At 43.6% G+C, this 27,751-nt stretch overlaps 1 protein-coding gene across 3 annotated transcripts in view; it reads left to right on the top strand.

Moving 5' to 3' along the window:
* enox2 (ecto-NOX disulfide-thiol exchanger 2) overlaps positions 1-19,724 on the top strand; it is a 163,777-nt gene extending 144,053 nt beyond the window's left edge. For all 3 annotated transcript variants that reach the window (XM_062394409.1, XM_062394411.1, XM_062394410.1), the window contains 7 exons: positions 1,840-1,954; positions 4,302-4,489; positions 6,734-6,874; positions 10,730-10,786; positions 11,585-11,690; positions 13,351-13,436; positions 18,926-19,724. In XM_062394409.1, the coding sequence (XP_062250393.1) occupies positions 1,840-1,954; positions 4,302-4,489; positions 6,734-6,874; positions 10,730-10,786; positions 11,585-11,690; positions 13,351-13,436; positions 18,926-19,057 (825 nt within the window). In that variant the 3' untranslated portion in view covers positions 19,058-19,724. The remainder of the gene's footprint in view (positions 1-1,839; positions 1,955-4,301; positions 4,490-6,733; positions 6,875-10,729; positions 10,787-11,584; positions 11,691-13,350; positions 13,437-18,925) is intronic.
* The last annotated feature ends 8,027 nt before the right edge of the window (positions 19,725-27,751 follow it).

The raw sequence follows: 27,751 nt of genomic DNA on the forward strand, positions 1-27,751 counted from the left end.
ACATCTTTTTGGTCCCTTTAGATTTTTTCAGGTGCATTTCTCAGCCTGTTGTTATAAATATTGAATTGATGGAAACCTACATCTCCATCCACTGGTCAGTGTGTACTTAAATTGTAGAGTGACTATATTCTCCATCTGTTCGACTTGTGTTATTTATCATTGTAAATGTAAAAGTTCTTTTCAATCTACCCTAATGCGACTGACCGTGAGAAGTGGCAGACTGTGATTGGTGGAAATCCTTTGTGTTAAAGTAAAAATCTCCCATTTAATGAAGGAAAATAACCTCACAACATGAACCACTTTAGAAACTGAACACAGTAAATGGGCTAATTTTGATTTTGCAGATGGGACTTACAGGTATATCCTCAAAAGACGATATTGCCTCACTCCCAGTCGTGTTTCGATTTCTTTCTGCATAACCTATGTCCACTTTGTTAAAGTTCTGATGCTGTATATTGTAGAGTAGTTAATTGGCAAAGTTCAATAAGGTAATAAACACTTGAGAACAATAATAATTGAATACAAATATTGTGTTCAAATAAAGCATATTTATTTGTTTCCATAATCTACCCACGTTTACATATCTCTGAGCCGGCGGTTTACTCACATTTCATGGATATTTTCTTGTGATTGGCTGTGGCTCAGAAGATAGAGTGAGTCGTCCACTAACCAAACGGTCGGTGGTTCGATTCCTGGCTCTTCCAGTCCAAAGTGTATGAACTGTCCTTAGGCAAGATATTGAACTGCAGATAAAGTTCAGCGTTAATATAAGAATGTGAATGAGACTGGAAAAGTGCTAAATATACCTTCAACCCTCTGAAAGAAAAGAGAGTTATCAGCGTAGTTTACTGTGCCCTCTACTCTCCTGCAGTATTGGAACTTTTTCCTGACACGTGTGCACCACTGTAGCTCAAATACCCACTCTCCACAGGACATGAAAGCTGAATGGTGTTTAAAAACCTCATACGAGCACAGAGTCTCACAGAGAGCATGGCCACGGTTTGGCGTAATTTTTGTAATGTATCACAAAGATATTGTTTGTTTTGCTTCTCTCTCAACACAGACCCGAAGGGTTCGGTCTGGTTTACAGCCAAACCAATTCACTGTGTTGTCCTTGATCTTTAAACCGTTTTGAAACCTGCTTCTGGTTCCTGATGTCCCGACAGATGTAGTCATTAGCAAGTCTCTCTGTGATGGTGAAATGAAACGGGGAAGGTTGGTTTTTTCATACTTTATGCTGATGTTCCTAGATGTTACAGGGCTTTGGCACAGTGGCGGATCGAGGATGTTTCTAAATTGGGCGACCGAAAAGGGGCCACAATTTACAGAGGGGCCAATTATACGTCCAACAGCCATGCATTGCTAGTTGTTTTTTCATAAGACTACTGGCAGGACAGGGGCACTTTAGAGGCCAATCAGATTTCAGTTGGGACTGGTGCCCCCTGGCCCCACCCCTGGATCTGCTCCTGCTTTGACGTGTTTAATTGGAGCAGTGGTCGTCTTTGTCTTATACTCACTAAGCTGCATTTTATCCAAGTAACAAGAAAAGGGAAGAACAAAACTGTGGGGTCTGACAAAATTTGTGCTGCCATCTGCCCTATTGCCAGCCGGAGGAATTGAGCCCCGTCTGTGAGACCATCCTTTTCATCTTCAGTCATCCACACTCCTTTGTTCTGCACTCATCTAAGTTTCCCTTACACCTGATGCATAACAACAACAGTGGGATCAAAGAGGTCCATCACTGATAATATACCACTCACCCTGGCACCTGTAAAAATGTGCATCCCCCCATGAGATGCTGCAGATCTGACCCGCCCGTCTTTCTGTTGTGTTTTTCAGGAGATTAGAAACATGCACAACGAGCAGCTGATGGGCATCAGACGAGAGGAGGAGATGGAGATGTCGGATGACGATATGGAAGACATGCCTGACAGCAAAGACTCCGAGGACTCGGGTATGTTAACGCATTCCCAGTTCAACACTTCCTGTCAAAACGACGTTCGCTGATCAACATCTCCAGAGGATGAACAGAGAGGTGTTTCAGAACCAAGGGAGAACAGCTGTGTTTTTTGCTTAAATGTCAGAATCGGACGACCGGCTTTGCAGCTTCGCATAAATTAAGTAAAAACATTTGAACTGTACGAAGATGCGTACACCAAACAGGCTTTTACCGGTTTGACGTTGAGAGTAGCTGCTGAACGACATCCACCCAAGACCAGCCCTGTGAGTGCACACAACAACTCATTAGTGTGTGTGTTTGAGTTTGAGTCTGTCCACACCTGCCAGCTGCCGTCTAATTTCAGACTGGGGTCCAACTAAAGTGCCATAAACGTGTGTTTTCCCCTCAGAGGAGTCTCTCTGTGTTTGCTGAAGCAACACAAACTAACAGGGCTGCTAACTTCTCAACTCCCACTGTAATACGTCTGGAGCAGTCACCAAGGCAACATGCTACAACCGTCACTGCCGTGCGCCACGTTATCGCTCATCTTGTGTTGTTTATTTGCCGTCTCTCCGTGTTGTGCGTTTGTCATGTACTTTTTCTTCTCTCCTGTTAATCACTGTGATCTCTGCCATTTGCTAATTTGACAGCTTCTCTAATCAGCATGCAAATGTATGTAAATACAGTCCTGAGCTCCTGAAAGCCGCTGCTCTAAATAGCAGACTTGCTATTTAACTATCAGTCATTGGCATTGCTGTTCAGGACCTGTCATCTCACTGGATGCTGCAGCATTGGCTGAGGTGACGGGTGTTAATGTGACACTTCTGGTAAATGTGTTAACAAGCCGACAGTTACACCCCTTTATTCCCTAACCCTTAAGCAAAGGGGCATGTTTACACATCAACCTGCGCGGCTGAACACACCTGTGTTATGACTTCAGCCTGTCGAAGAGTCAATCGATGTTCTGCGTCTGACTCTTACAGAATAGAAAGCAAAGGAAACTGCTCAGATGTGAGACTGGTTACCTAAAGGTTTGTGTGTGTGTGCACATATGTGTGTGTGTGTGTGTGTGCACATATGTGTGTGTGCGCTTGTGCGTGCGGATACCTGCAGGTCGATGTTATGTAACAGAAGGGGAATTGCTCAGAATCTGGCCAAGCGGTTGACATCTCCTCACACCGAGCTGATGAGGCTCTCGGATCAATACTCTCCTCACCTCGAACCTTCATTTTGCAGGGAGAAAATGACACGCTAACACGGCGCGGACGCACACACACTCTCCCAGCAGGAGTTCATTAACACTGCCAATGCTCCTCCATGATAGACTGCAGGCAGCACTCGTGAACACCCACACGAAACCTAACCAGACACGCTTTCATGCACACTCACACTCACACTCGCATAGACTGGCACAAGATGGGGCTTATCTCCCAAGTCCAGTCGGTGTATTGCACTTTCCCTAAGAGCTTTCCCTCGAGGGCCACAGGGGGGAGAGCCAAGCTGATAATACTGGACGTCTGTGGCAGCTGAGCAGGTCTCATGTAATAATAACTCCCAATGTCTCCTCTCTCTGCTCAATAGGTCAGGTCAAAATGAGCAGTAAAGAGCTCTAGGACAAAACTCTGTGGATTATCAGAGCTCTCAGTGGTCTGCGTTAATATACTGGAGGTGTTTTGTTATCTGAGGGGGGAGTATTCAAATGACAGTTTCCTGGTGGCGTGACAACATCGCACCTTGAGAATTTGTACTCTTTTTAGTTCGAAATTTTGAAAAGATTGTGGGAGGCTATAAATAATACAATACTCCTGAGATGAAGCCACTGTTTCTAAGAAGAAAAGGGTCAAATCAGAGCAGCAGCAAATTCAGAGCATTGGTTACAGAAATAATTTTATTTCAACAGTTATGTGTGCAGCTCTCACCCTATCACATCCTACTACTTTGCTAATTTGGACAGACAAGATCTTTGCCTGAATTACCGTTTCCCAGAGGAAACAGCTGAGATATTTTTATCAGCAGACATCTATCAAGAGAACATTTTTGGCCTTTTTGAATGAGCATGAGGTAAAAATGAGCTCCAACATTTTTGACATTACAGTTTGAATTTGAATGCATAATGCTGGACCCCTTCACGATCCTAGGGTTGCTGCGCTGAAACTCAAATGGACAAGGAGCAATTCACATAGGACTGCAAATATCACAGTTAAACAGAATTTTTACATTTTCACAGAAGAGCCAGGTCGGGAGAACATTGGAAAAGAGGATCAAATTCATGATTCATTTTGGATGTTGATACCAGGTCTGAATAGGACCACAGATAAAGAAGGAGCATATTATATACTGTTCTTTTCCTCTATGTTTCTAGGTGTGTCCCAAGCAGAAGCCTTGAAGGAGGAGAACGACTCGCTGCGCTGCCAGCTGGACGCCTACAGGAACGAGGTGGAGCTGCTCAAACAGGAGCAGGGCAAGAACCAGCCGATGAGGAGCGAGGAGGACACCACGCACTCCCAGCAACTCAGCTTCCTCCAGCAGGCTCTGCAAGGCATGCAGAAGGTATTACTAATATATTACACAGGCTCTGAGATATACTCTTCCACAGTCTTTCATCCCACAGTGAGTTTAATCTCCTATTCATTTCTGCGAGGCACCAGGTTTCTTTAAGAACAGGGCTGCTCAGATTAACCCGTTGAATTTCCCCGTGCACAATGAAAACCTCAGCTGTCATTTATTCATGAGACCCACCCAGCACTTTAAAAGAAAAGTAAGAGCTATCTGGGAGCAGGCGTGAAAAGTACAGATGTCTGGAACAGCTGTTAGACTTTTATGAAGCGCTACTAAAAAATAATATTTTCAGATTTACTGTGGTTATTGGAAAGCTTAGTCGCAGTTGGAATTGGTTTTACTTGAGATCGGAGGCTTGTGTGCCGTGTTTCAAAGTGTGCATAGATCCTTCTTGGAACGAGCCCAAGGTTATTAAAACTATTTCAGCCCATTTATTCAAAGAAAGAGAATAAAAATCTATTGGATTTCTGGTCGTATTTTTGAAAGTGTGCCTTGAATTTCCTACAATACACGTTTGCTTCTCAATGCTGTCAGAGAATGTTTTCAGTCTTCTCTTTTCAAATTAAACCCATCTCAGCGGTCGGTATAACCAACTGTGATCTTGGTTATACCATGAGCTTTTACACATTCAATGTGTGGTATTAAGAAATAAATATGAACCGATACACTAGAATACAGTTCAATGGCTTAGTTTTAATATAACAATGCTGCAATAAATTTATTGCAGCATTGTTATTAAAAGCATCAAGATTTTTGTTAGTTTTAGCCACTGACATGTACATTTTTATGTATTTTGAGGCCACAGCTGTCGTCATCTTAACAGTCACCTCGGCTGAAGCTCTTATTCTGCTCAGTCACTTCTGTTAGCATTTCCTGTTTGAACAGAACACCTCTTTTGAATCCAGACTTCTATGCTGCAGCTACCTGAAGCTGTTACTCAGAAGCTGGACTCACTCACTTGTTCAATAAAAAACTGTTGATTCTCTTGGTTTAGTTAAAGAGGAGACACCGTATCATCACATAACATCAATAGAGGATGGTTTGGATGAAACATCTCCATTATTCCTGGAACTCACTCCTCCTGATAGTAACACTAACCGTGACTGAAAGTAACGTTAATGTTACCTTCACATTCACACTTGAAAGTTATAATAGTTTAAATTTAAATGTCTGCGTGCTGGCTTCATATTGTTATAGTTCTCCTGTCTCTTGTCTGATTCTCAGTAAATAAATTTGGCCAATGAATCTGTTTCTTTCAAGAAAGTCAAATTATTCTTGTCTCTCACTTTTGAACAAGAGATACCTTGGGCAGTTTAAGAAACTGTTTGACCAATCAGCAGCTTGTCCGTCTGTCACTAGTTTCTAGCAGTGGATTAAAAATGAAATACATTTCATCAGTTTTCATTCTCAAAAGTTGCTTCTTATTCAGTTGTGAAAATATGTATAAAAAAAAAATTGTCATAGTTTTGATTTAATGAAATTATCACGCTGCCTGCAGACATCTCTTCCCAGTTTCTATCTCCCATGCTGTGTTTATGAAAAGATAAATTGAAGGGATTAAATGAACTGGAAGACAAGGAAATTGGGAACCTCTTCTTGGCAGGGTCCGTGTGTCGTATCACGCAGTCACACAAATTGCAATGGAATCCTATCAGCATGTACTTACAACATGTTTTCCTCTTTTGTGGAATAAAGTTAATGTAATAAACCAAAAAATAACTAGTCTAGCAGAGCAGGTAAAAACTCCCAGCTGTAAAAACGCGCCTGCGACTCTCAGGGCCCCTTCTTCTTTTTTCCATTGAAATTAACGCAGCAGGAGGTGAATCGTTTCATCTGTGTTTAGCAGATAAACTTCACAGGACAAATTATCTATCAAAGCTTTCTCCACGCCAGCTCTCACATCACCCAAAGCAAGAATAAAACGCAAATGAGTGTTAATTCTCTTGTGATATTTTACCTTTGCACAGTATGTAATTTTCTAAAAGATGTGGAAAATTGCTCCCCTCGGACACATTCTGTACATGATGAAAAAAAGAATAAAAGTGTCTTATCTTGACACTTCATTTCAGTGTTGAATAGTTTTTTTGAAACGCAGGGATTACATGCTAAATATTAATAAAACAACAGACAAGTTGTTCTTCATCTTTCAAAGCTGTTTGTGTACGAGGTCGGCGGCGTCACAGTTACTTAGTTCACTGTTACATTAGTGGCTCACTGTTTTTCCATCTTTTGCAGCAACTGTTGAAAATGAGAGACGAATTAAAACAGCGGGAGGTGGAGCTGGAGAACAGCATGGAGGACAAGCAGCAGCTGAAGAACCAAGTGCAGACGCTGAAGGACGGTTTGGAGAACCTGCAGAACACACACCTGATGCAGGTGGGTTCCACAGAAAACACACACCCCGGCCTGCTGGGTTTCCTCAGAAGAGTCGAATGTGTTTTGTTTTGTAAAAACGTTTTTTTTTTTTTTTGCTGGGTTACTTTGTTAGTTTGAGATTGAAAACTTTGTAATTTAAACTTTAATAAGAAAGAAATTAGTTCAAGATGAATTCCAGGGGAGACGATGTAGAAATGAATTGTCAGTGAAGAAAGAGATTGCTGTAATAAGTGGTTTTTGTTTGAGAAAATGACTCAATAATTCGAGCAGTTTTAGAACTTTGCTCATCAGTTCTCACAGAAGTAGCTGTTTTCATCCGTCTAACTTCTCTTATTTACTTCTGAGGTGTTGGACTTTTATGAATTTAACAATTGTAGAGTGATTTGGAGGAGATTTCAAAATATCGAGATATATATATCGTGCATCGCGATATAGCCTAAATATATTGCCATATTTATTTATTAGTTTTAGGACGCTGACCTGTTAGTTAGAGGGCGACCCGCTCTACCTCTTGATCCCCATTTGCAGTCTTACGTCATCTCCAATCTCCTGGTTTTCTTCCGTCCAGTCCTCTGAGCAGCAAGTTCTCACTGCACCCTCATTTAAAAAAGAAATAAGATATCCATTCATTCCCTGAGTAGAAACAGATTGAACATTAAGATGACCACAGTTGTTTCCTCGTTTCTCTGAAACAGAGATTTTATTTTACCCTCACTCCTGAACGGTTTGTCCTTTGGGCCTCGTCTGCGCCGGCATCACAGTCATTTTGTTTGGATTGACAGAGCGGCAGAAACTAAGCGATCATATTGATCTCACCATGCACACAGAGTAATAATGGGATCACCAGATGGGGAGATATTACTTGTAGACTGGTGTCGCCTCCGAGCTGTTAAAGGCCACATCCTCTGTAAAAGCCACTCCCTCTACATTATTCTTTCATCACTTCATCACATTTGTTATTTGATTGAATGTGTTGCTCACACCGACCCGTGTTTTTCCCCCAACAAACTTCCGTCTCATATTGATTAGTGTTGCGCTGCACGGTTACAAGGCTTCACGGCTAAATTCAGTGCAGAACAATCTTATTAAACAGCTTCAGGTGTAATTTTTCTCCGTTTGACACGTTGTGTTTGCTAATGTTTCAGGTGTTGTCCCTTATTCCCAGAATCCGAGCACTAATGTTTGTTAATGTTCCCTCTGGCTCGGTGTAATGAGAGGGAGGACTGTCATCAAAATGAGCCTCAGGTTCAATCACCTATTAAATTGGATAATAACACAAACAAGAGGCTCTCGATCCAGGTGGGGAGCTGCTGCGCGTCTCTCTGCTCTGAGACGTACAAGCCGACCACGGACGTCGTGTAACGCAGACGTGGATTTGTCATTTGTTCACTTTGGAGGTTTCTCCACGCCATCAGTTCTCCTCCACTGGTCCAATCAGTGTCCCTGCTGTCGCCAGGCTGTCACCACACATTACCCCATCGACTCAGTGCAGGTCATTGGAGCCATTAACCTTTTTATTACCATTATGTTCGCAACAAACGCCTTTATCATTATATCCGTGTGTATTTCACTGCTGCCACTAGCAATTGTTTTTCATTTTTGATTTATCTAGTGTTTATGTCTCTAATTAAAGGGACCTAAGGGGACAGCATTGGTATTTTACCCTTCCTGCTTCGTTGATGTGTTTTTTTGAGTCAATACCACAGTGTGTGATGCAGGATCACAGAAATGATGACATCAGGGAATCATCCTTTAGAGCCACAGAAGACATTATATTATAATAATTAGTCTACAAGCTGTGTTTCGAGGCAGGATTTGAAGATGGGCAGAAACTGAAAATGATAAAAGAGTCTCAGAGACGAGGGGCTGCACAGGTGAAGGCTCTAGACCCCAGAGATGATAAGCGGATGGGAGGAGGAGGAGTGCAGAGGATGGAAGAGTAAGACTGTTTGAATAGGTGTGTAGGTAAAAAGGAGGTGTGAGGTACGGAGGTGCATTAAAGTTAACAAGGAGAATCTTGTATTCAATGCGATGTTTTACAGTGTAGTTATTGGAGGACACGAGTGATGATATATAACAAGCTACAGGCGTCAGTGTGATTTAACCAAAATCCAAAAACTGCAGTATATCAAACTCCCTGCCTCCCAGACATAGCTGTAACTTTCTCTAAGTGGCCAAAATTCATGCCCACGTAGCGCAGGAGCTGGTGTGGAGAAGTGTGACATTAGGAATATTTGACCTTTTCACATCAGCTCCAATTTTCCACCCAGTTGCTTTTTGTGTGTACAGTGCAAAATGTTAACCTCACTAACAAGAGGCTTTTCACCTTTGATTGTGGCCGGTCAGAAATACTTTTGCTTTCAGACCGAGGCGGACGACATTCCATTTGCACAAGTTGGTTTCAAACTTTTGTTGGAATTTGGGATGAAATGAAATATGCAAACTGTAGTGGCCTTTTTTTAATTCAAAATTTACAGTCTGAAAAGCAAGGCTGTGTGACTTGTGCTAAGCAGCAGCCTCTTCAGGCACAAGTGGTAATTATGGGACCATTGAATTCTGAATTCTGTTGGGCTCTGAGTCTGAGTGAGTGAAGAGTTTTCAGAGCACAAAACCCTGAGAAGCTTAGAGCTCATGTACAGGAAAAACAAAAAGCCTCAAACGCTCAGGCAACAAACACAAAATCATCATCTCAGCACAAACCAGTGATGATGCTGTCAACACATGGCCAGTCAAGATTCAGCCAAACTGACCGAACAACAACAGCAAAGACGATAGGAGCTAGTTTTATCCACCTCTGCCCATTTGGCTGCACTGCGAATAGTGAATAGAATACTTTCTTGGCTAACTGAAAACCGAATGAGCTTGTACCCGCTCAACCCAAGTTACACCAGTGAAACGATTTAGAAGTTTTTAATTTGAAGTTTAATGCTTCAAAACCAAAAGAATCAACTGAAGTAGTTTTTCTTTTGCCCCAGCAGAGGGCGATCAGCTTGACTAATTGCAGAACATGGCGTATATACTGTACATCCCCTCTGTTGAAATCATGTTTTGTTCACAGCACATGAACACTGTCATCGTCAAGGCCTCTCAAATGTCATTTTTCTTTTCATGTTGATATCTTAGTCAGCATCTTCTACATGTATGGCTACTCTTACTTTCAGTTGTGAATATGTCCAGGGTCTGAAACGTCATCACTTCTTAGCCCTCTTAGCCTCGTTTCATCTGGCAGCTGGCAAAGATCTAAAAAATGTCTGACATTGACATTTTGCCTCTCAGGAAAATGAACTTCATTACAAGTCTGACAGCAGCTTAGTGAGGACTAATAAGCACTCACTTGTTCAAGTGTAGAAGTGGTAGATTCAGAATCAATCATTTGGTCTAATTACAGTTTAGCTCTGTATTTTATCTCTTCAGAGTCCAAGGTCACGTTTTCAGACAAGTTATTTTTGTTCAGAAAAACCAAAGGTGTTCAAGAGATGACTTTAAAACAAGGAGAGGCAGAAAATCGTCCTATTTCTCTTTGAGGGGCAAGTTACTGTTGATGGAGTTGCTGTTGATTCAGTTATTTTTTCAGCAGATACATTTCCAAGGCCTCATAATCCACAAAGTCGTCCATTGTTGCAGATTTAAAAGCCGAATCTTTTGCCTTAAGAAGAGTTGATTGCATCCATATGGAAGCTCCGTGTCTTATTTGTTCAAATTCACCACGTTTCTGGTCATTATTCTAAGAGTAAACAACACTTGTGTTTGTCTGTGTTTGCACACCACACTCTGCACAGCCTCACACCCCCACTACATCAGCTCTGAGCTTGTTTCTCACTGGCTTATCCCTCATGTGTTTCTAATGTGCCGCAGCTGGAGAAGGCGAAGCAGGACGACAGAGGCGTGGAGGAGAGCACTAATCAAACCAGTGTAAGTGATATTGTTTGTGTCCTCACCCTCTCCTCTTCTTCCTCCTCTTCTTCTTCATCCTCCCCTGACTTGCCACACTAACCTCCTCCAGAGACGGGACGGATCATAACAAGTCCCGGCCGGTTCACCGCAAGTGCATTTGTCACCGTATAAATCACCCGGCCACGACTGGGCTCGGAAATAAAGGAGGCATAAAGTCTGAATGGCTTGCATATGTTTGCACGCCCACAAACTGACACCCACTCGCAGGGTGTTATTGATAGATTAAAAACAGGAAAAAGGCCACCAGGCATCCCACACCATCAGTGGAGCCGGTGCACCCAACACAAAGTAGGACAACAAACGGACAAAAAGTCCTCTGTCATTCCCCCGGCTTTACTCTGCCACCTGCCAGAGATCTGAGACACACAGCTTGGTCATGTGCCTTCCAAGTCTCCTCTGTTTGTTTGTCTCACACTCGTCTCTACGCCCTCTGTGTGTGTGTGTGTTTGTGTGTGTTTGTTTGTGTGTGTGTGCTCTGTACATTTCAATCCTCTATCAGAATTATAGCTGCTGGCTGAATCTTCTCCCTCGCCTCATTATCCTCATCCTCATTGTCTCGCCGCACTGATGTGTTGGCGCTGAAACTTTCTGATCATTCCACTTATTTGTGTGTGATTGTCTTTTCATTGCGAGCCATGCATCAGCTTTAAATATAAGCTTGTTTACTTCCCGTCAGCCTCAGTCAAACCGTGGCTGCTTGCAGATTCACTTAAAGTAACTCGCTGTCTGTTTGTGTGTGTGTCTGTGGCTGCGTAGGAAGCGACCGCATCGACCGTGGTGTCGTGCAGTCAGGAGAAGGAAGGTCCGACGGAGAGGAATCCACCGAGTCCCGTCCACTCGGAGAGGGAAGCGCTGCTAGTGGGTGAGTTCACACAACTCTGGACTATTGCTTTTTTTACCTGTGAAATTCCCAACTGTCATAGAAAGTACATGAAAGCAAAACAAAAGATTTCCTCTGTTTTCTCTGCGGTGTGGTTTGTAGGAGCTGCAGGTTTTGGGAGTATGCACAACAAAAGAACGAAATGGAAATGAAATACATTTTCATTTGCCAGTTGACCTCAAACGCACAACATGGTGCAACCAGTCATCTGAGCAGATCAAAAGGCCAAAGTGTTTCTACCTGTTCCAAACGGCCGCACTGCCATCCGACCACTTCACTCATCTTTATCCAGGGATTGTTTTGTGATATCTGTGTAGTCAGTGCAGAGATGGCAGTTAGTTGTACAGATGAGGATAACTGCTCACACATGACCAGCTACCAAAACAGATATGATCAGATCACAGCAAACACAGAACGACTTCCACGATATTGTTACATAAAACATAGTTATTGTATATATCACATTTGAAGGGGAATCTCATCTACCGATGTTGAGAATGATCTGCACATTTAAAAGTCACAGAGGAGTAATAAACGTGGGATTTCCATCAGATTCAGGAAAATTGTATTTTCACACTTGATAAAAAATGAAGAGGAGTCTGTAGATTATTGTCTTCTGAAATATATAATTATATTTAATTGTAATGAAGCTGTGATGCTCTGAAACTCACATAAACTCAGAGAGACTGTCCAGGTTCACAACAACAGGAAAACATTAAAGCGAGGGGCGAGGGGCTCCTGAATCTCATCGACATATTTTTTGACATTTTCGACGTGTTCTACTTTTCCATCCTGAGATATTTGTATTGTTTTAGTTTCTTCCTGTTTCAGGTTTGTCGTGTGTTAGAAACATCAACACGCAAAATCGCTCATGGTGAATTTTCCTGCTGTGTTCTCACATGTGCTCAGTCTGACATTTTACTAGGGGACTGGCAGGAAACGTTCTGGAAAATGTCAAAAACATGGCTGGAGTTAAGTGCCTGTCTGTGAGCGGGTCATTGGTTCTTTACGGCAGAACAGCACAGGAAGGGAGACCCCTGCTGTGGGTGAATTCATGCAAATAAATCAGCTTGGTGTGATATCTGGACTCCAGGTGAGCTCATGGTCTCTGTTCACGTGTGGACTGACCTCTCACAGGTGACGTCTTAGGGTATTTTCCTCTAAAACATCTCCAGTTGTCGTCTTATTGTTGCTTTTGGTGTTTGAGCCAATGGAAGGCCTGGTGGTTGTAACACTGTGTGTGTTTGTTTCAGCTGTCGGTCCCTCAACGCTCTATAGGTGGTTATTAGTAAGCATAGGTGGAGGATTATCTCTCTCCTGGCCCCGTCTGCGAGCTGATAGCAGATGTTTGTTTGAGCTGGGGGAGAGTGCGGCTTTGATGAGAGACAACGGCATCAAAGCCGTCATTAAACACTCCCTCTAATCTGGAGCCACAATATACAAGAGGCTCTTAACAGCACTGGGACTCGGGGAGAAGCCACTCGAGGACGGTGTTACACTCAGTCAGAGGAGAAGGAGTCAGATAAAGCAGCTCTGGGAACATCCTTTGTTGATGTCTGACAGGTGACAGGAACTGGAAGTGTGTGACTCGTCTTTGCAATAATAACTCTTCATGTTTTTTTCCTGTGTGTTTCTTCTTCAGGGATCATATCGACGTTCCTGCACGTTCACCCGTTCGGAGCCAGCATCGAGTACATCTGCTCCTACCTGCAGCGCCTGGACACCAAGGTAACCAATCCAAACCTCCACAGTGCAGTTGATTAGCTGAGCAGGTCTTCAGCATCACTCTCGATTACGTGCACCCATGCAGTCACAGTGTCAGCTCCCCCCCCCTCACTAACTCCCCGCAGAGTGTCGACATATGGGCTAGTCGTGTGCCAGAGTCGTCCTGTGCAGATGAGACGGAGCCCCTCGACGCAAGCAGAGCTCCTTAATGCTTTTCCAGCCCGTTCCATAGAAATTGATTATTTTTGCAGAAGAGCTCTTTGATCGAAGGCTGAAGCACTTGCAAGGAATAATTTGGTATTTTGCAAATTGGTAAAGATCTTCTCATCAAACTAACGCAAGAAAGAGAAGAAGAGCGTCATATTCAAGCGAACTGAGAACACCACTTTGAAATAAGACAAAAAGTTACGTGTTTCCGGTAAAGATAGAAACCCATGGAGGGAATGTTTGAGGGTATTCATTGGTCTTTACAGTAACCTACAGAAGTGAGTGTGCTCAGCTCAGAACTGTTTGTTAGTGTTGCTCTCTGCTTTGGAGGACTCCTCTCCACCACCTTCACTTATGACCGAGGACACAAATGGAAACGGAAACGCTGAATCAGGCAGCGTCGGCCCCTCTGCTGGGGTCTGTGACTGTCAGCCACAGGGAGGGGCTGGAAACTTTATCAAGCCTTTGTCATTGGACGCAAAATGAGTGAAACGCCCTGATGGGAGGATGAGTCATCAAACGGAGAGAAAGGACAGGAGCTTTGGTGTAAACATACTTTTATGTTTGTTTGTTTTTTAAACCTCTGAAAATGTAGGTTTTTATCGTATGTATAAATTAAAAGAAAACAGTGCGTTAGATATATTAGTTATTAGGGCCCCAGGTACAACCTCAATGCAGAAAGCAGATTGTGAGACTTCCTTCAGATGCTAGCACCTCAGTGAGCTGCTGAACATAAGCTGAAACACATTTTCAGTGGTGGTTTGGAGATAGAGGCCGAGCCATACGACCAATAACAGAAGACGCAGTAACTCCACGCAGCGATGTTCTATTCACACGACCTTGTGTAGAAAAACAGATGGTTAAGTGCTTCTAACTTGGCCTCAGATTCGTCTGTTGAAATCTGTTTCGGTGACTGATCAGACTGCGTCAAGGACACAGCGTCAGGTCTACAAAGGGCGTCCAAGAAGACAACCATCGCACAAAATATGGCACAAAACTGAAAGATTGAATTCTGCCAGAGAACATGAAAAGAAGCCTTTTAAATGTTGGCAGTAAAGCTTCTTGTTACAGTGTTCGGTCAAATGAAACCAGAATACATTTATTTGGATCAGATGGGGCTTGATATGTTTGGCGTGGACACGGCCACGACCACTACAGACACTATGATCGCTCGTATTACCAAATACTCAATGTCCCTCCGTGTCATGAATCCTTACAGGAGAGGACTTTTCCAACACAACAATGATCCCAAGAGTTTTTAAAGAAGAAAAAAGTTAAAGCAATGACCTGACCAAACTATGTCTCCCAGACTTGAACCTATTAGAGAACCTGTGGATTGTTTTAAAGAGGAACAGGGAGAGCAGCAACCAGACCCCCTCCAGCAAAGAGCGGCTGAAAAAGAAACATTTGTGAAGAATGACAGAGCATCATGGCTCTCTCTGCCCCTGAGGATGAAGGCTGTCATCAAATACAAACACAGTCATAGAAAGAATGCACTGATCACTGATCTGTAATGCTGCACTCACACTTCTGCATCGGAGGCTTCAACCAAGACACTGCTCATTCACTGCAAATGGTCTGACGTCATGCATATCCAAACTGCATTGTTGTATAGTTGTATAAATACATTTTATTTGCATTTACTTAACATTTCAGTGATATTTATGAGGTCTGTACTCAGATGTTTTGTTGGTTAAACAACTCGTTTAAGAGACTTCACCAGGGATCGGCTCCGTTCTGGCCCTAGCTCTCAGTCAGTGAAGTTACACTCTAATTAAGTTCTGACACTAATGAATTTCTTACGGCTTTTATCTCACTCCACTCTGTCTTATAAGCCGAGAGCTGTGGCAACATTTAGGTAGCAGCCTTTCTTTAGCCGACTGTTGCTGGTTTTAATGACAGAAATCACTGTTGGGGTTTTAATGATAAATCTGTAACGGCCCAAATGAAACAGGTCAATGTGCTCTCTGCAGAATTGTTTCGAGTGACCAGGAGTAAACTGTTTAGTCCTCAAAGTTAAGCAACTCGGCTGTGGAAAAATAATTATTCGAAACACAAGGATTGTTTTCCCGTTACTAGATTTGGATTTGATTAAATGCTATTGAGCTCTTCTTCCTCGATCTCAGCTCAGCAGAGGAAACATTCGCCCAGAAAAACAAATACAACAGTCGCACTCACACTTCATCATAATTATCCCTAATTATACATTTGCTAGATGCAGAATCCCAGATACCTCAAAAATCTGTACTGATTCAAGTTAAACTTTGACGTTTTCTTTCTTTTCTGGCCTGAAATGTCACGGCTATATTTGTCTGGCTGCATGAGACTAGTTGTGTGATTTCCCCTGATAATGGGACATATTAAAACTAGATCCCTCGTCCTGGCACCTGGAGCCAAACACCAGCCTCCCCCCACAGACGCCCTCACTCTCTACTCTGTCTGGCAAACAGCAGCTCTTTCATCCCCATCTTTTCCGAGGAGGAATCACGAGTTCATTCTCAAAATGCCAACGCTCAATGTCATCTCCTCAAAGATTAATAGTCCTTTTCTGGCGAACGCCCCAGACTGGACGTCATTCGGGAGACATGGCAGATGTCTCCGCTCGTTTTACAGTTACATTCGCTGACCAAACAGAAGACACTTAAAAATTCTGGCGTCATATTTCAGGCTTTTCTTAACTTACTCATTATGTGGAAGAATTAATTTTGTATCTGCCAAACTTTATCTCTACACTTCCACGAGGTTGCCCCCCAAAGAAATTACGGTTCTCTTTAACAACCCTACCATGTGCTCATCAATACCCTTACTCATTCTCACACAGAGAATAGAGAGTGACTGTCTCCTCTCATGCCTTTTTAAGTGTTTCTTTCTAGTGTGTGTGTGCGTGTGTGTACACCCCCGCTTGTCTGTTCGGTGCGTCTGAGTTTGCCCGTGCATCTGTTCCCACGACACTCTCCACCACACACATCAAGCAGCCCACAGAGTTTTGTCAATATCATTGGCTAGACTCCTCAACAACAAGCCTCGGTCGTCTCTGCTTATCTGGTGGCTCCAAACACGGCTCCATTGTGTGTAATGATAATGAATTCCTCCGCGATGGACCTCAATGCATCCTGACATCGGCACCGAGCTTCTTCTGGAACAGTCTACTCATCGATGCGAGTCACTGTGCCGGTTTGTCGACAGCAGCGCGTACAGTGTGCGTCTCTCCTCCTGTCACCTCAGGATTTCAATCGAGTGATGATCCTGAGCGCTCACGAGTGGTGGGAGACAGATTACACTCAGTCCGGTGGCCGCTGGGCTGTCGACATGAATCTACTCACACCGCGATTCTCTGATTGCAGCGGAGTGAGCGATCTGAGTGTGAGTTAAATTCCTTGGGACCTAGTGGAGAGAGAAAGAATCCTATATACATATTACATATTTGTATAACAACACTGTATATGTGTGTAGTAGTAGAAATCAGATAGGACAGGCCTCAATGAAAGGCAACGCCTCGTTTCCACATATCTCTGAGTCCGTATGCAAGTCAACCAGATGTGTATTTAATCCCACAACAACCTCGGTGATCTCTGCTGGATGGGACACGCCTCCACTCTGTTATTTTTCCATCTGGAATCTTCCTCCTCGTATGTTGTGAAGTACTTTTATGGTGGATTTCGGTCAAATCGTATTTACTTTGTTAGCATAAAAAAAACGCATTAGCTCAAAGGCTTTTCCATTTGCTTCTGTTGGTTGACATTGACGATAATACAACTTTGTAATTATACTGTGAAGTTAAATGTAAACTTGTTCAGACAGTTTTGAATTTCAATAATGTTAAAGAGAGATTATAATTACATTCCCAGACATTAAATTATTTGTAGGTGTCCATAATATAGGATACAATGACAGTAATGTTATCGACATAAACCATGTGCTTTAACAGCAAATCTTAAAGCAAACTTATTTGTCCCCTATATTTCTCCAGATGCTAAACCGAACCCAAACTAAAAGACAGACAAAAATTTCCTTTCTCCCGTAGCTGAGGTCATTAAAGAAATGTGTTTCCCTGCATTAAACACTAGAGAGCGGAGTCCATTTATGAAACTGAATTACGGCCACGAAACAAAACTATAAATTGACTCCGAGCAACTTCCAACTTTCCTTACGGTCATATTAAAACATGTTCACTTTCCACTTTCGCCCTCCTCTGAGTGGAGGCAACTTGTGACCAACAGGATCATCTCCACACATGTGAGAGTTCCATGCTTCTCTGCGCAGCGTCTTTGAAACAGGGCCGACCAGTCAACAGCTTATTTTAGTGGAGGCCATTATTTTTGATGGCTCACACTCACAGGGAGTTTACAGTAGCTGGAGTTTAAGAGCAGACATTCAGCTCCGTCCACATTAGATTCAGATCACCTGACTGCGCCAGAGGTGAAACTGAAGAAGCCTCTTGGATCAGAGGTGAAATGTACTTTTGTACTACAACTGAGGCCGTCTGCCATTGCTTAAACCTTCCCTGAATACCCATGACCTGGATGACTGAGAATCTTCACAGTGTAGATGTTAATAGATTTCTTTTCAAGAGCAAAATAAAGCACATTTCTATTTCTTGGAAGAGAAAAAAGCCAGAATGATCCTTCATAGTCCGGCAATAAAAGATCTGATCTCCAGATCTGATCCTTTGTCCACTTCTCCAGATTGCTGAGACAGTTCTTAATCCAGATTTATAGTTCCCCTATAAGTTTCCTAGCAGCAGCAGCTTTGAGGAAACTAACGCTGCTGCTGCTCAGGCTCAGTGATCGACTGCTCTATGTCTGAACAAGATTCCCACTGGTGGGAACTTATAGTAATGACATGATTTTAATAGGGACCCAAACCAGATCCCTGGAGGACCGGACTGAATTTAAGGAGGATTTTAATTGAATGGAACAGTCCATCGGCAGTCTGCACTTTTGTCCTAAAATCAAAGATAAAAACGGCAACATGGCGTCTTCGCACCTTATCTGACTGATAAAGTTCAACTTACCCTGAAGACCAAACCACCAGAGCTCTGCGGTTTGAAGAGAGATTCTCTGGTTCAGTTTCTTTGTTATCAAACAAAAGCTACAACACTAGTTACTCCATCTCGTGATAGAAACTGTCTGTATTGTGTATCGTGGACTGTCAATCATAATAATTATTGTGACACATTTACATTCTCTTATTACTAGTGAGCTCTTATTTCCACCAGAGAACAGGAATAACAGACAAATCCGTTTTAATGGTCGTGGATGTTTCTCTGTTGTGTGTCTGTGCAGATCAACCCCAGCGAGGTGGAGGCTCTTCTGTCTCGGCTGCCCTGCACCTTCAGACAGGAGCTGACGGGGGTCGGGGCCAGTCTGGAGAAACGCTGGAGCTTCTGCGGCTTCCAAGGCATCAAGAGCACATAGCCGCTGCCGGTGACACTTCTGGGACGCGGAGCGGACGACGAGACGCGGAGACTCTGGCGAGATGTGAAGGAAACAATATGCAGCCCCCAGATATCAAAGTCTGTGGACTGGTCCTGTTTGTACATGGACACATCGGACTGAGCGCAGGTCTCAGATCGGACAGGAATGTTGCGGAGCACTTCAGGGACTCGGCGGAAGAGACTTATAAACACACCCGGAGTGTTGACATCCAATCATAGCGACAAAGACTTTATGAGTTTGAACTTTACGTCGCTAAGTGGAAATCATTTTTAGAACTAGCGACTCAGCAGGAGTTGCAGAAGAGCAGCGAGTGCCACAGTAACTGGATGATTCTGGCGCCCTCACCCACAGGGGCGGGGCGTTGTGCTCTCCTGGGCCTGTGATTGGCTCTGTGTGGTGTCAGCGTGGGGCCGGGACCACAGGGCTAACCGGGGCGGCTCATCCGGGTCGAACTCGACACTTGAAACCTCCGAAACCCTTCGGCCGATTCCCTCTCCTCTTTTCGCTGTTGCTGGTTTGTATCATAGATCAAAAAATGGATATATTTCTTCATTTCCTGTAAAGGCTGTTAACAGTTGCATAGGATCATTTGTTGTTATACACTGTAAATGCTTGGATGATATTTTTGATTATAAAATAATGTTTGAATATATATACGATTGTTGGGAGTTTATTTTTCTGAATGTTTTTAAGAGTCTGTTTTCAGCAGGATTCCTTAAAACTACTGGTGGGGGGGATGAGACATGGACCAGAAAATTTGTTATCCCTTTTTTGAACATTGCAAGAACATTTTTTCAGATTTTAATGAAATTCGAATAATTCATGAATCTTGAAGAAAAACAGTTAGCTGATGAATTGAAGAGGACGGCTCTCTTTCTAGGTTTGTGCCCATTCTTGCTCAAAGGCTAGAATTTGTATACTGATGTCAACTTCTTGTTGCATTCAAGGCCGGTTTTTAAAACCCTAAATAAGTGCATTTGTGTTTCTGAATACACAATCGGGCGTGGCTCTCAGTTCTCCGGCTACAGGCAAAGGCACAGCCACATCGCATTTTAATGATGTGTAATTGGCGAGGTAGTTGGTGTGTGTGTGTGTGTGTGTCACAAACTGTTTGTGTGTGTGTGTATGTGTTTGTGTGCTTCTTGCATGGATCCATATATTCAGAGGTTATACAACAGCCTCCATCCAGGAGTTTTCTTCTCCACCTTCTCCAGGTAGCGAGCTGCCAGGAGTTGAGGTTCCTCCTGAAAGCCCAGTCGAGCGTTGTTGATGCTCCTCCGCTGGGCGGCTGGGCGGCGGAGCTCTCTTCCCCCGCTGCTCTGGGAAACAAAGGTTTATTATTACACATGATTTGCTCTCATTGGCCTCCTCCGTCTCCTACGGGCATCGCATTTGAAATATTAGCGTTCACGCACTTGTCAGCAAACTCGTCCTTGTACCTGAATTAATAATATGGAAGGAGTATGTTTTGCCTACAAGCTCCTATACAAGGCTGAATCCATTATTAATGCAGCGGTTTGAGAGGGAAGGAGGTTCCATGGATGAAAAGTGAACTATCTGTGGTGGAGTAGTTTCCATGTTCAATACAGAACAAAACCTCCAGCCCACTTAGTCGGTAGGTGCTTGTCCAGTGTGATTAGGAGAAAGAGGGAAAGCTGCAGCATTAGTTTCACATGTGGTCACAGCACAGATGAATTCTGCCTCTCATCTTCTTCATGGTGTTTTGATGATGAGGATGTTGCTGATGGAGGAGAAACTGCAAATCCTTCAGCCTCCTGCCGACTTGATGATGCTCATGGGATCGAGAGAGATGTTGCCTGTGTGGAGTCGTGCATCACCACACATCCTCCATCTCAGGGCAACATCCCTGATGTCGTCCTCCTCTCTTCCTCTCTCCTCCTCCTCTCTTCCTCCCTCCTCCTCCTCTCTTCCTCTCTCCTCCTCCCCTCTTCCTCCCTCCTCCTCCTCTCTTCCTCCCTCCTCCTCCTCTCTTTCTCTCTCCTCCTCCTCTCTTCCTCTCTCTTCCTCTCTCTTCCTCTCTCTTCCTCTCTCCCCCTCTCTCCCCCCTCTCTTCCTCTCTCCTCCTCTCACCTCCTCTCTTCCTCTCATTCTTTCAGAAGCTGCTTTCTGTCTTTCTGCATTTCCTCCCGTCTGAGTTGTCATTCCTACGCACTGATGGACTGAAAGGCTCTCACAATGTGTGTGTGTGTGTGTGTGTGTGTGTGTGTGTGTGTGTGTGTGTGTGTGTGTGTGTGTGTGTGTGTGTGTGTGTGTGTGTGTGTGTGTGTGTGTGTGTGTGTGTGTGTGTGTGTGTGTGTGTGTGTGTGTGTGTGTGTGTGTGTGTGTGTGTGTGCGTGTGCTCCATCACTAGTTTCTTTGCGCCCACAAACACACCAGTGACGGTGTATCAGGTTCTCGGGCCTCTCGCACAAGGCGGTAAACACAGACTAATTAAATCCACCAGCGGTCTCTGGTGAGCGCCGGTCTCCATTCACTGTCTTTTGATCGCTGGGACACAGAGAGGAGCCTTCTCATTAATTCAATTCAAGGTGTATGCAAGTAAAAGCTTTTCAAGGGAGGGATTCTCCTCACCAGCGCTCACGATGCCGCAGGACAACACCCGACTTCTGACGTCTCTGGGGGCGAGGGGGGTTTGAATTTGTCTCGGGCGTCGACTGATGTTCCCACTCGGGCAGAATGTTAAACTTGAGGTCATTAGTGTCATTCTGCAGGATTCCTCCGAATGACTTCCTGAATCCACTCATACAGAGCTGCGTCACGTCTCAGATTGGTATAATTGGACGTGAGGAGATAAGCAGGTTCTTTAGAGGGTGATATCCTGATTCCCGAGATACCTTTAATTACCTTTCCCTCTCATGTTGTTTCCTGCAGGCATCCTCACCTACTTCATTACGATGAAGGCCTCCCTCGAGCAGGCGGGTGAGAGCCTTCTGTCTGTGTACGCGGGTCCAGAGTGAGATAAAGCACCCGGCGCTGAAAGGGGATTAGAAAAACACAAAGGTTCTTCACAGGGAGCCGCAGGTTCGCAGTAGAGGAGTTCCCAGTTGTTTTTGCTGCCATCACGTAAATTACCACACATCTCAATTTGAAACCGGATTTACGGCTGGATCAGGGAGGACGAGCGTTGACAGGAAGGTGATTCAACAGCTCCTCCTGTTGAGCGCACCGGCAGCTACACCCTCCCACTGTCATTATTCAGCCCAGGAACGGGGGGGGGAGGTGTTTGTGCGGGTTTCTCTCTTAATAAAAAGCTGCATGGCCCTCGTTAATTTATCTCTGCATAAAAGCTCCTGCACTCGAGTGTGTTTCCCGGGTCCCGTTGCTGCAGCTCCACAGACGCTCGCCTGCAGGCAACTGGGATCACATCTTATAAACCAGAACTGCTCGAACCAAACCCGATTTTTTTAATTTCCTTTCGGATGATTGGCAGGTTGCAAGCCCTGTTTGACACAATGTTTCTGGGGTTTTTGTTTGCTCTGTTTTAGATTGCTCGGAGAGTTGCGTTCACATTTAGCCTGAATGAATGTCAAGTGTTGGAATAATTGCTTTACACTGCGGCTCTCTGGGGCGTCTGGGCACAGGGTATTAAGATGAAGATATCGGCGGAGGACGACATGCGATGCCTCTCATTGTTTCTACCCCAATTTCTCTATTTCTCTGTTTCTCTGTTTCTCCTCTATCACACGTAGAACTTCTTACAACATAGGAAGGAGTTGAAAGCACAGCAGTAAATGCCCATCAGCTACTTGCACCCTAAGTAGGCTCCTCCACATCATTACCTAGACCCCTCAGGTAAGAGAAAGAGTCTCTCCTCTCTCTCTTTCTCTCTGTACTCTAAAAAATTGGATTCATGACTTTCTTCTAAAACAAATAGTTGTTTAATTTCGGTCTCTGGTGAGAAAATGTCTCGACCAAAGCTCATCCGGCGGTCGGGTCCGGCCCTGGCATTTGTGGCCCATTAGCCTGTGGAGGCAGCGGGTCTGATCATTGGGCTGGATCTGAAATGCCAGAGCAGGGCGGCTGAGGCCAGGTTAGATAGTGAATCTCTCTCCTAATGAGCGATGGCCACTGTTGATGCTGGTATGAATCGAGTGACCTTTACCGAAGATGAATTGCTTGGTACCAACAGCAATTATCTGCACAGTGGAAACTTGGAGAGGAAAAGTTTATTTTTACACTTGAAAAGTGGACGGTTGCTCTCAGTTCTCTGACCTACACCCTTTTGACCTCAGACAATCATTTATTATCTAATTATGGTGTTAAATTAATTACCATGTTGTGTTTTCTGTTGAGTGACTGTTTTGGATTTTCATTCCAAGTTCTTGTTTAACTACAAACACCTGAAGCCCTCTCACCTTAAGAGGTTTACACGAGTACATTGTGCTTGAGCCTGAAGGGACAGAACTCTCCTGCTAACAAAACCAGGGCTGTGGCATTGAAATAAATATGTACTGGGATGTATACTGGAGCCGGACTCTGGAGCCGGAGGGTGCTGTCCATGTCACTGGTTATCTCGGACATTGATGGCCTTTCACCCACTCCACTGGAAAACATGTTGCAACAGGCTTTTTACACCAAGAAGCACAACAGAGAGCTACAGGAAGTCGTGTCTGCCTGTGGTCATCACATCTCCTTCCTCTGACTTTCAAACTCTCTGAGTCAATAGACTGCCCCTAGATATAAACCATCATTTATTAGAAGCTATCTGCAAGAACCTCTTAGCTGTGGTATAGGCTGTACTTATTGTGTTATACACATATAGTGTAGTGTAACACACACAAAAAGCTCAAATTTGTACTTTTCATATATATTTTATTCTTCTATTCTTCTAAGTGTATTGTCATGTTTTTATATTCTTTACAGTAATTGTTACAAAACCCAATCTAGCCCCAAAATCAATAAAGTATTCTTCAAGTATACAAGGGTGACTGTCGGGAGAGTGGGTGATCCACAAACCTGAAGGACGGTGGTTCGATCCCCAGCAGCTCCTGTCTGCATTCTCATGTGTCCTTGGGCAGTGAGCGTAGAGCAGCGCTGTGTGAATGTGAATGTAGCATTTACTGTAAAATGCTTTGAGTGCTCTCTAAGACATTTATTCTGAAAAGAAAACCCATCACATTCATCCAGCTTCTATTCATCATTTTCTGGAAAGTTGCCGACAATTGATTGGATCGTTTTTGGCCAATTCTAAAATCGAAAGGCTGAACTTAAACTCCAGTGTTGTGTCAGTTGCAGTCCTTGAATGACAGGCGTGGGATTTGAACACCCGCTCTATCCCCTAGGCCACGCTCTCCACCCATCCTGAGTTGAAGAAATACTATTCAACTGAGGATGGGTGGAGGAGAATATCTGCTGAGCTCAGTGGACCTGGACCCTGAGTCCCACTGAGGATCAACGAGGGGGGGCACGACTGCTTGTGTCAAACTGATATCTCATTGGTTGATGTTTACAACCCCAATCTGCTCAGTTGGCGGCGTGGGAAACATCCATAAGCACGTGTACTGAATTCAATCTTTAGCTAATGTTTATTTCACACTATTTATCTGTGTTATAATCACATTATCTTTGTGTTTGCCAGTTGCACTGAACATTTTGTCATTAAGCAAATTACTTCTCACATCCCCTCCAGTCAGGAGAGGCTGCTTAACTTCTATATAAACATCCTCTGAGCGAATGCCTATCCAGTAGCTTATTGGCTTCTGTTTAACGTGTGGGCGTGACCCGCCGAGGAGAGGAAGGATCCATTTAACTCACAATCATCATTTGACTGAGTCTAAACAGATTAGAGGGGAGATTAGCGAGGAAATTCACATCATGTTTCTCTGAACTTGTTATTGATTAAACGTGAAAAGTCTCCGGCTTCAATAAACCAATAAATCAGCCGCTCTGGAAAAATAAAGAAAAAGGAAACAAGTGTCAACAAGACTCAGTTGACAGTTTATTAGGTACATGAAGCTACATCTAATGTAACAGTCCTGCAATAAGTCCTCTTTGATAAAGGTTAAAAAGTTCAGTTTCTATTTGATTGTGTTTATTTTACTCATCTGTAGGATAAATATTACACCATATACCAAATATATATTAATGGGGTGGACAATTGTGATTAAAACACAATATGGTTCAAAACAGGACCACAGTCTCACCTCAAGTTGTTTCTGAAGTTGAACCAACCCCTGAACACAAGGGAAAGAATTATTAACCCTTTGAAACACAAGCTATACAAACTGGTTCCAACGCACAACACTGGTCAAAGAGGAATGTTCTCTGACATCAAAGGAGCCGTCTCCATTTAGGAGAGCTGGGTTCACAGACACGCCCACAGCCCCAGCTTATTCCTGGGGAACAAAGTCAAGGTCTTCATCATCAGAGATTCAGATTTCATCTTCCTCATCCTGTTCTTCATACAGCATCTTTATGATCATGTCAACTGTAAGTCTGATATGATTGTGACATATACCAGATGGGGTGGACAAAATAATAGAAGCAACTGTCATTAAAACACTATATCGTTCACAAGAGGACAATTTCACTCAAAGTGATCATAAAGTTACACAGAGACAAGAATTACTCCTGACAGATGATTTATTGCTGCACTGTTTGTACTGAATTAGTTTAAACTCATAAAACCAACTGAGTTCAATCTCTGTGTCTCTTTATTATGGAAAACAATCAGCCCACATGTTCCTCTTTATTGTCACGCACTAATTGTTTAGCTAACCGAGTAGCTACCATCACGCGCACACACACATTAAATGAATAGTGAATTTATTCTGTTAGCATGAATATAATAATCGACAGTATCTCTGTTCTTGAAAAAAAACACTATAAAAGAATATCAGGTGTGTGTGTGTGTGTGTGTGTGTGTGTGTGTGTGTGTGTGTGTGTGTGTGTGTGTGTGTGTGTGTGTGTGTGTGTGTGTGTGTGTGTGTGTGTGTGTGTGTGTGTGTGTGTGTTCCTTAGTGAAAGTCGTTTCAACGTTACTGCAAAGTCAACAACCAACCAATCAAACATGGAAACAGGAAACGCTGGAAATATGAGCAGCGACCTCTTTCTTTACAGTCTGTGGCACTCACACGTTTTACGAGATTCTGTTATCAGTGTTTAGCAGAGTTCAGTGTTTATGAGCCACACGATCTGATAACGGTGATTAGCACTGAAGATATGAGGGGAGTTCTCTGAAGGTCTGAATCAGGACGTACGCTCACATTATACTAATGTTTCTAAAGAAAGTTAAAGGTATTTTTAATCGAAACAGATTGAACCCATGAGGTCACCAGATGACGTGGGCTAATCGTCCAACAAGCTAACTCAGCATTAGCAGCAGGCTAACGTCTATATTCAGGCATTCTTATTTTCAACAGGTTGAACAAATATATTTCCAGCTAGCGTCATTTACAACTCAATTCAAGGTTTACATCTGGTATGCTAATGTTAGCCTTTAGCTCAGAGCTCAGTTTACGGACTCAAACTACTCCAATGTCAAAAACTTTTTATTCATTGTCAGTTACCGAAGTTATCTCCTCACAAACTGTACAACAAGCTAGTTCCTTAGAGGCAGGGGTGTTTCACTGGATTTGGGGGGCCCTACGCAAAAGGAAACACCAAACCAGTCAAATTACGAAGCATTTTGCAGTAAACCAGTGACATGGGACCTGGTCAGAAGGTTTCAGACCATAGTGTCATTGCAGTATCCTCTTCTTTCAATTTAAAGGGTTCTCACAAAATTGTTGTTGCTGTGCATCAGCCGTTCTCGGGGGGGGGGGGGGGGGGGGGGGGACAGTTCTGCCTGCTTTGCCTCCCCAGTTGCAATGCCCCTGCCTCCACAGAGTTGAAGATGAAGCTTTATTCAAAGGGTGTGTGTGGGAAAATAGAGATGAACGCAAGTTTAACAGTTATCACACTTTAACACTTAAACTGCTGCAAAGGGAAATGTCATAGCTCGTTGCAGTAATACCCTCACCATTTGCACATCAAGCTTAAGGTTTTAACACCATCTTTTGATGCAGTCTGAATTATTCTTGTGGACATTTCTGCAGCACTTTCACTGTAAATCTCCTTCATATCATCACCAGTGGTTCCTGCTCATGTTAATCATCATTTACATAAAAAAGAAGCTTTTAATTCCAATGTAATATACTTCCCACGAACTGTGAGTATAGGCTTTATAACTGCACTTACCCTGGATGAACAGGGAAGCTGAGTGAGTCAGTGTCATTAAAACGGCCTCAGTCCTCCGGTAATGTGGTTGGATTCCTCTCTGCGCAGCTTGGTCGAGATCCGAAGGATAAGTTCTGGCAAAATCAACAGGGACGGCTCTTGAGCTTCCACTCTGGGCCTGACTAACCCCTTATTAAGGCTGATGGATTGTCAACCTGTTAGATCTGTTCCTCAAAGTCACCGTTTGTAGTTTCTCATGGAAAAACAGCAGCATCTTCAGGAGGAAGCGTGAAGATCTCAGAACCTGGGAAACAAGCTGTGTGCACTGTTCACGGCTCGGATGGGAGGCAGATGTGAGGCTGATTGCTCGGAGGCAGCTGCAGGGATATTCCTAGTTTTTCAAATTAAACGCGTTGAAAACTTCAGGAAGTCACTCACGTGGAGTAATTATTATTTGATTTGTCACCAACAATTTTAATGAAAAACTACCAAATA

The sequence above is a fragment of the Platichthys flesus genome, chromosome 8 (assembly GCF_949316205.1).
Source record: "Platichthys flesus chromosome 8, fPlaFle2.1, whole genome shotgun sequence".
In the NCBI taxonomy this organism is placed as follows: domain Eukaryota; kingdom Metazoa; phylum Chordata; class Actinopteri; order Pleuronectiformes; family Pleuronectidae; genus Platichthys; species Platichthys flesus.